This window comes from Buteo buteo, chromosome 19 (assembly GCF_964188355.1).
Source record: "Buteo buteo chromosome 19, bButBut1.hap1.1, whole genome shotgun sequence".
Classification (NCBI taxonomy): Eukaryota; Metazoa; Chordata; class Aves; order Accipitriformes; family Accipitridae; genus Buteo; species Buteo buteo.
Genome location: NC_134189.1, coordinates 19,453,232 through 19,461,056, shown reverse-complemented (window position 1 = coordinate 19,461,056; position 7,825 = coordinate 19,453,232). Strand labels below are relative to the sequence as shown.

Sequence of the window (7,825 nt, the reverse complement as noted above, 5' to 3'; positions counted from 1 at the left end):
AATATCTCAGGTGCATCTAAGTTATTTTTCAGCATATTTTACAGTATAATCAGTCAGTGCTCAGACAAAAAGTAGAACCCTCATACATCCTTTGGTTTGTTAGTATCATGAAATTCATATGCCTCTAAACATCCCAGAGATACAAAAACTGTACTAATCACATTCCTAGTTGACTGATTTTTGTATGTATTCCTGATCTAAGCTTACTAGCTTAAACAGTTCTTTACAAAAATCATGAAACAGAATAAACATTCTGCCTTGTTGATGAGCTGTTTGTGAAACCCTAGTATTTTCAATCTGGCAGATAATCACTTATGTAACAGATAACTGCTACCAAGCTTGTCAGATGTCAGTAACTGTTAGAAATGTGTGGCATTTAAGTTAGGCAATCTGTTGCCTTGACTGAATGAAAAGCCGTTCCCTCTAACACTGCAAATTCAAAAGGCAGAAATGTTTTGCTGTAGTTAATTTGCCTTGCTACTGATGGCTACTCCTAGCATTCAGGGCAGAACTAAAATAAGCCTAGAGGCATGAGGTAGAGGTCACTTTGGCCACTGCGGGACCATTTCTGAGAAGAATGGGCACAGTATTCACATCGGTCGTACCTCAAAAGTTGTGCACTTTCTGTCACCAGGGAGGTGCTCAAAGCATGTGAGTATGCTGAAACAAACACACCTGGATTTGTGCGAGATGTCATGCCAGCTCTCTGCATTTCCCAGGGAGCTCAACTACCATAAGCACATCTAAGAGAACCTGCAACCTGGATCATACAAGTTGCTTATTTTTCTCCTCTGGAACTTGTCCAGAAAGAACAAGTGTAGCTGTCTTAGTGCAACACTAGCAAAACCTTCCTACTTTCCATATTGTCTGTGCTGTGCTTCCATCATTTAGCAATATTTACAATATGTGTGTAGTGATCACATCTTCCAGCACTGCAATGAAGCTTGGTCTGGAATGATGATAAACAGATATTCACCAGCGTGTGGCTAGAACATTTTTAGGCAACAAAGGAAGTGCTGGATCACACTCAGATGATGCTAATGCAATTTTGATGATGGAATTTGGGGTGAAATGCTTTCCTTCTGTACAACAGTGCATTGAAATATAAGCAATAATGGCAGATTTCTTGAATTATTTTTTTTAAGAGAACATTAACTTTCAATCAATATGCCCTTTAAAAGTTCTTTTGCTGGGACTCTCATCCATTACATTCTTTGACTTTGCAAGGGAATTTTGATTAAAAGCACTTTGGGCAAGAATATACATTTCTGAACTCACAAAATGCAAATGTTCTCCACTTAGTAAACTGTACGAAGGAAAATATTTGCAGTATCTTTGCTTTCACCACTTTCATACGAAAAATAACTACTCATTGTTTTAATTACTTTTTAAAAGGCTAAAAAATAGTGACTCCTTTTAAATCCAATTAAGTTTTTGCCATAAAAGCCTGAACCTGTCTTCTGAGAATAGTTATTCTTTCAGGTATCCAAATCAGCTTAAGAATGAGAATCCAATTTTAAAACTGATTTTAGGTGGCCAAAAATACAAATAGGCACCTAATCACTTTTATTCTATATGGCCTATAGTAAGAACCATGTCATCAAATGTTGGTTAAGTGTTTGAAAGGTAGGTGTCTAATCAAAGCTGGACATTTAGGCTCCCCCTGGGATTGACAGTGAGGGTAAATACCTCCAAAGGTTACATCATCCTACCTGCTGAAGAACAGGCTGAATCAATTCCTGGAAATGTCTTTTCTTGAACAGCATGAGAAATTTTTGATGCAAAAACTTCTAAAATAAAAGATGAATCTCCTTCCTAATGTCTTCATGTCAAGATCTACTTCTGAAGAACATGTTCAGGCACTCTCTGCATCTCTAGGAATGGAAATACTTTTTGAAAGCTTTCTGTAAGGCAAATGAAATGTCTAGTTCTCATTGTGAGGTTCAGTTATTCCCCAAGCACTCTGAATTTTCAGGTGCTTTTTGAAATTAGTCTGTGGGGCAGATGTGTTCTTGGAATTCTTTTAGCATTATTTGTTATGATTAGGTCTCTTCTAGAAGAAGTGAATTAGACCATGTGCTCACGGGGCAACTGGAAGAGCTAGAGTTACTTATCTTTAGATGTTGTCACATTGCTTTATGGCATGTAGGTTTGTCTGCAGGGAAAGGTGTTACTTAAGGAAATCTTGTCATTCTTTTTAGCCAAGTCACATTAATTTCCTCCCAAACTAGTTTGTTAACAAACTTAGAATCTAAGACAAGGTGAAAACAACAAAAGACACATACCAGAAGAATCAGAAAATAAATGGTCTGCTGTTTATTGTGGGTCTAAATACCTTCAGAAAGATGACTTCATTTATCTCTAAAATTCAAATGCCCACTGCATAAAACTTTATATGGTTCCACAGGAAGTATATTTTACCACTGGATCAAGACACTTCTTTGTGTTGTAAAAAAAATGTTTTAAATGATGTAAGCTTACAATAAACAGCATAAGGAAAAAGAATGACCATTTTCTTTTCGGTGTATCTTTTTTAACCCTGCCAAGGTTTCCCCAGCATAACGCTTTTTTCTCTAAATTTTTTGAGCTCTGGCTTAAAGTTCATGTTAGTTTAGGAGGGGAAAAGGGGAAACATAAATGAAGCAGGAATTCATTTGGGGACCCATAATGGAGCTATCAGCATAGACTATGATTAATATAGATGATTATGTAGACAAAGGTATGGTCTGCAGTTTGTATAAGCCCCTGAGGGGATTGTTGCATTCTCTAGGTTTATTAAGCTTGAGAAATCTCTTCTACCTCAAAGGGGCACAGAAGAATTGTCATTTAAACTACTTTCAAGGTGAAATAATATTAGGCTTTCCAACAGTGTAGCTCAAGTAACATTTAAGATTCCCCTAATTATATCAGCTGTCCTTAACACAAAGCTTGCCAAGCCTACAGGAGAAACTGCTGAATGGATGGAGAGACCTTGTCATGGTGAGAGCAACGAATTCAGTTCCTGTATTCTCCATGCTGCTTCTTTTTTCCTTGCGGCAATACTCCAAGAGAAAAGGGAGACTTGATGTTTTGCCTATCCCTTTTGGCTTCCTCTTCCTCATCATATCTTTCATCCTCATCTTCATCTTCGCCTTCACTATGGTGAGGGCTGGAATGCTGAGAGACAGAAGGTGATGGTGGCACTGATGAAGGCCTGGGGTACCTGAAACCTTCCGTCTGGCAGAGAGAGAAGCAAGTTGTATATATTATCACAATTGGTGATATTATCCTCAATTGGTTGTATACAGCAATTTAAGGCTATCAACACTTCAAAGGAAACCAATGGTGGGATGTAAGCTAGACCTGCTCTGCACTCTAAAATTAAAATCCCTTGAACCCAGATACCCTCAGTCCTTCTCTGTCAGTAAGTACACGCTTGTATGGCAGTGATCTTTAGCCTATGCCATAAAAAATATGCTGCCCTTGCAGCACTGCTTTTTGCAGAATATAACTATCTTTATTGAGCCTTAAAACCATCAACACAACATGAAATCCTTCTGTACTCTGTAGTCAGAGTATGCTTACTGAAATTCAGAATTCAGTCTGAAGTTTTAAAACAGTTTTCTAGTTATAATGTCAATATCTACAAAACCAGAAACAAGCAAGTGGTTTTGGTCTGAACCTCCTTTCTCCTTCTTATTTAAAAAAATTGAGTCACTCTCTGGAGGTGTCTGGAGGTTTGGTTTCAAATAACATTGTTCTTATATTGGATCTGAGCTGCCTCCCTCCTCAAACTGGTGCTAATATGCCCTATGCAAGAACTGTTTGAAGGTGTGCCTTTAAACTGACGCCTTGCAGTTCCAGCCACAGACTCTTCCCCACATACCATGTTTAGATGAAGGCAATACTTTGCCTTGCTTTCCCTAGATCATCTTTTCTCAGCTCCCCTTCTGTTTGGTTTGGGCAGAACATCTCCATAGCATTTATCAGAAGCAAAATTAGAACCTGCCACTCTTATAATAGGAATTTCAAGGGTCAATTCCTCAGCTGGTCTAAAATGGCATAGTCCCATCCATGTCGCTTGAAGAACTTTTCCTGTATTGCACCTGGTACCCCTCGTGTTTGCATCTGATAGCATTACAACTCCTGACTGGAGCTTGGGTCTATAACTTGTTGAGCTTTTAACTATAAGTTCCCACTTCCTTTCAGTTAAAACAAAACTTGCTAATTCTCTTCTGTCTCTGCTCCCCCCTCCTCCTCCTGTCCCCCCCTGTCCCCTGTAAAGTAGCTAAAATGCCAATGAACTCATCTCCAAAAGCACTTTACCTTTAGTGGAGCACTTGGTTCCATCTCAAATTTATCTGGGAATGTTCTGCTGAGGGCCAAGTGTCTGGCATGCATGTAATACTGCAACATAAAAGAGAAGCCTTTACAAGTCAAGGAAGTCTTGGGTATATTTAAGCAGGAAAAAAAGGAACATAAAATGAGTATCTTCTAAAAGATGATGCTGAACAAAAGCTAAACATGTTTTCAGCTAAGCAGAATCCAACTGATATCACTGCTTGTAATGAACACGCTGCTGTGAAGTAGTGAGCCATTCATGTTAGATACACACTGAAGTAGAGTCTGGAACAGAAGTTGAATAAGGTTTCTGTAAGACTAAGATGTATTAAGATGGAAACCAGAACTTGTCTCAGTCACTGTAGTACTTATTGAGTGTTAGGTATTCTTTATCCCTCAGGATAGAACTGGCTCTTTTTTAACAAGGAAAATTTACATCTTTAAATGTGCATGTTTATACACATAAACTTTGTACTTATCCTCGCATAGGAAGCATGTATAACAGTTACAGAGAAGTAACATTTATGAGTTTATGGAGGCCTGGTATTTAAGAATTCAGCAAAAATATTCATGGATCCACTATATTCACAAGTCTGCATCACACATATGGGAAAAAATAGCTTGCTGTGTCAGGGTATTATGTTGTGTTGGGAACCATATAAACAGAAAGGTTCTCACACAGATATCAGAGCAGGAGAAAGTCCAAAATAGTTACAAAACTGATATATGTGCATCCACTTCTTTGCCCCTGTGGACTTGAGAATACTGCTTTCCTACTGTCTTCTTAGTAGGTGGTACTGCGGTGTTTTCTATGTCAAATTAAAACCACTATTTTTCCTTTAAGGCGCAGAGGTATTTTAGGAGTGTTGAGGAGGCCCAACAAGGCCCAGCAGCATTTTAGGAAGAACAGGTAGGATTTTTGAAAGAGGCCAGATGATTTTGGGGCACAAATCCTACTCTAGTGTAGGGTTGCCAGCGTTGTCAGAGACACAAGTTTTTTACATTGTCTTTAGCACCAGGAGTACCAAGACCTCAGTGTAACTGGCTTCTGTTCTAACCTATTAACTCATGTCTCTCCTTACCACTGGAGAATGGGAGCATTACACTGAAATGTAAAGGCAGGCTTTGCCTTTAGCACCTTTGAAAGGTGCTTTTTCAGAACAGGGATGTGTCCTTGCATTGTAGCATGATGCTGAAGACTGCTAGTTAGATGTATGTGTCTGGAATTTTTAATACTTCTGCTAGATAGTTTCACACACCCTGCCTAGGTATCTCCAGTCCAACAGATCTGACAGCCTCTCAGTTCGGTTTCTTTGGATGATCCTCTGGCGACGGGACTGCTGACAAAATCCATACAGGAACTGAGTCAGCTGGTTGCATGATTCATCAGGTGAGCGGAACCTCCTGTCAACTATATAGATGCCTGAAGGACACAAAAAAGGTGAAGATGAGTGGAGCTGAAAATGGGATCTCACGTCTTACATTTCCATTCCACCTTCTGTCACACAGTCTTACAAACATTACATGTATTATATGTTTTTTTCAATGTTACAAGGCAGCTGTAAGTGGAACATTTGTTACTATTCTAATGGAATGGAAAGCTACAGAGAAATATGTATTTTTTATTTTAATTTTCTTTACCTTTCAGGCTGAAATTCAGCAATTTATTCAAAACTCAGAGGCTTTGTTGTTGTTGTGTAAGTATGTCCAAAAGGATTCAAGGGTTTCTGGGTAAAGACATATCATTTTTTATCTCCCATAATTTTTAAAATACTGACTGCTTAAAAAAAATAATCTAGTGCTTTCCTAGTTTGCAGTAGAATTTATAGGTGTGGATTGTCAGGATCAGCCTGTAGAAGAGAGGCTGTGTTTTCTGTAGAAATACATGTGTTTCCATAGAGATAGCTAACTCACATACATTAATCAATATACAATTCTGGCAGAGAGAGGGCCAAGGTAAACCTTGCCTCTATGTAGTTTGTAGAGATCAATACTTTATTCTTGCACCTTCCTTTCACCAGGATGTTGGGAAGAAGAGGGTACTAAACCTCAGCTATCTTAAGGGACGAGACAAGATGCACAACTACCTTAACTGAAGTGCCCAGTGTCCTCTAGGAATGTACAGTAAGTTATGTCAATATTCACAGCTATGTTTTGGCAGAGAAGAGCAAGTGAACTGTGCTCTCAGTTTGTACCTTTCTGAAGGCTCTCAAAGACATGTCTATCCAGGCAGGCATAGCTATATTTTGCAAGTGACTCTACCCGTGCCCCTAGGTCAGGGCATAGTTGGTACTAGTGTGGATCTGTCATTGCCTGATTGTGCAGACAAGCCAAGGTACTTAGAAAGAGGCCCTAGTTTGGGCACATTTTCAATATTGTCTTGACACACCAGGAGCTGGCTAGCCTCCTCCTCACCACACTCCAATCACAGACCATTTCTAAACCTTTTTGAGCAGATTCTTATTTGTAAGTAGGTTCCTTTTATTTTCACAGGTTTATTTTTCAGAGTACATGATAATTTACTCTTTGTTTGGTGGGGGCAAGTTTCACCAGCCTCAAAGTCCCAGTGCATCCTTCTTGGACCATTCAAAGAGAAGCAGATTTTCACTGCTTCTTTTGAAGGGCTCAGAGTGGTATAGTGTAACCAGAGGCATTAAAGGGAAGCCTTGGGAGACTCTACAGTAGTACGAGGAGTGGTGAATTTGGAAAGGTAAAGCAGACAAAAGATTAAAGGGAGACAAATGGGAGAGAACCTGGAAAGGGTTTGGATAAATATGAAAGCTTGAATGGCATGTTCAACATAACGAGATATTCAGAGCTCTGAATATATTCCCCCGATGAACTCCATTGCACTAGTGAAAGCAGGAAATTGAGGAGTAACAGCATCGTTGCTGTGTTTTTTGCTTTCCTAACTCAGAGGTGGTATTTTTATATGGTGTTAAAAATTTTACCATAAGCTGCTGGGTCAGCAACATGTTCCTGCATGAAACAGCCAAATCCAGAAAGGTTTGTGGTTACACTGGGAATACCCATCACAGTACATTCAGCTGCCGAAAGAAACAGACAAAAATCATTTCAGGGAAACATGCTTTGAATGGTTTCACCTTCAGAGAAAAAAAAAAAAAGACACAGGCAGACAGAAGGTCCCAAAACACTAGAGCTGCTCTGAAAATGTCAAGTGAAAACTATTATGCTTTGTTGTGGATTTGGAGAAGAAGAAAAAAGAAAGAAAGAAAAAGAAATTTTAAAGAGAAAATTTCACCCTGTTTTTGCAAACATATCTTTGTGTTTCCCAGCAGATAAACTAAAAACTTTCTGGGAGTCCAGTGTTGAAACAGGGAACCCCAATATAGGGTCTGGACTGTTTGTTTGGATTTTAAATTGAAGCCTGATGTACACATATGTTCGTTAGTTGTTCATAACTATTTACAAAACTGAATATCTTAAGTGCAAGAGCATGTTAAACTTTGTACTTTGATATTCATTGTTTGTAAACTGGTCCCTA

General features: G+C 38.9%; 1 protein-coding gene across 1 annotated transcript in view; it reads right to left on the bottom strand.

Moving 5' to 3' along the window:
- Nucleotides 1–2,994: 2,994 nt before the first annotated feature.
- GYS2 (glycogen synthase 2) overlaps nucleotides 2,995–7,825 on the bottom strand; it is a 46,761-nt gene continuing 41,930 nt past the window's right edge. Inside the window, exons 13-16 of the mRNA XM_075050919.1 lie at nucleotides 7,272–7,367; nucleotides 5,580–5,743; nucleotides 4,306–4,386; nucleotides 2,995–3,216 (exon numbers count right to left, since the gene is read on the bottom strand). Of these exons, the coding sequence (XP_074907020.1) occupies nucleotides 2,995–3,216; nucleotides 4,306–4,386; nucleotides 5,580–5,743; nucleotides 7,272–7,367 (563 nt within the window). The remainder of the gene's footprint in view (nucleotides 3,217–4,305; nucleotides 4,387–5,579; nucleotides 5,744–7,271; nucleotides 7,368–7,825) is intronic.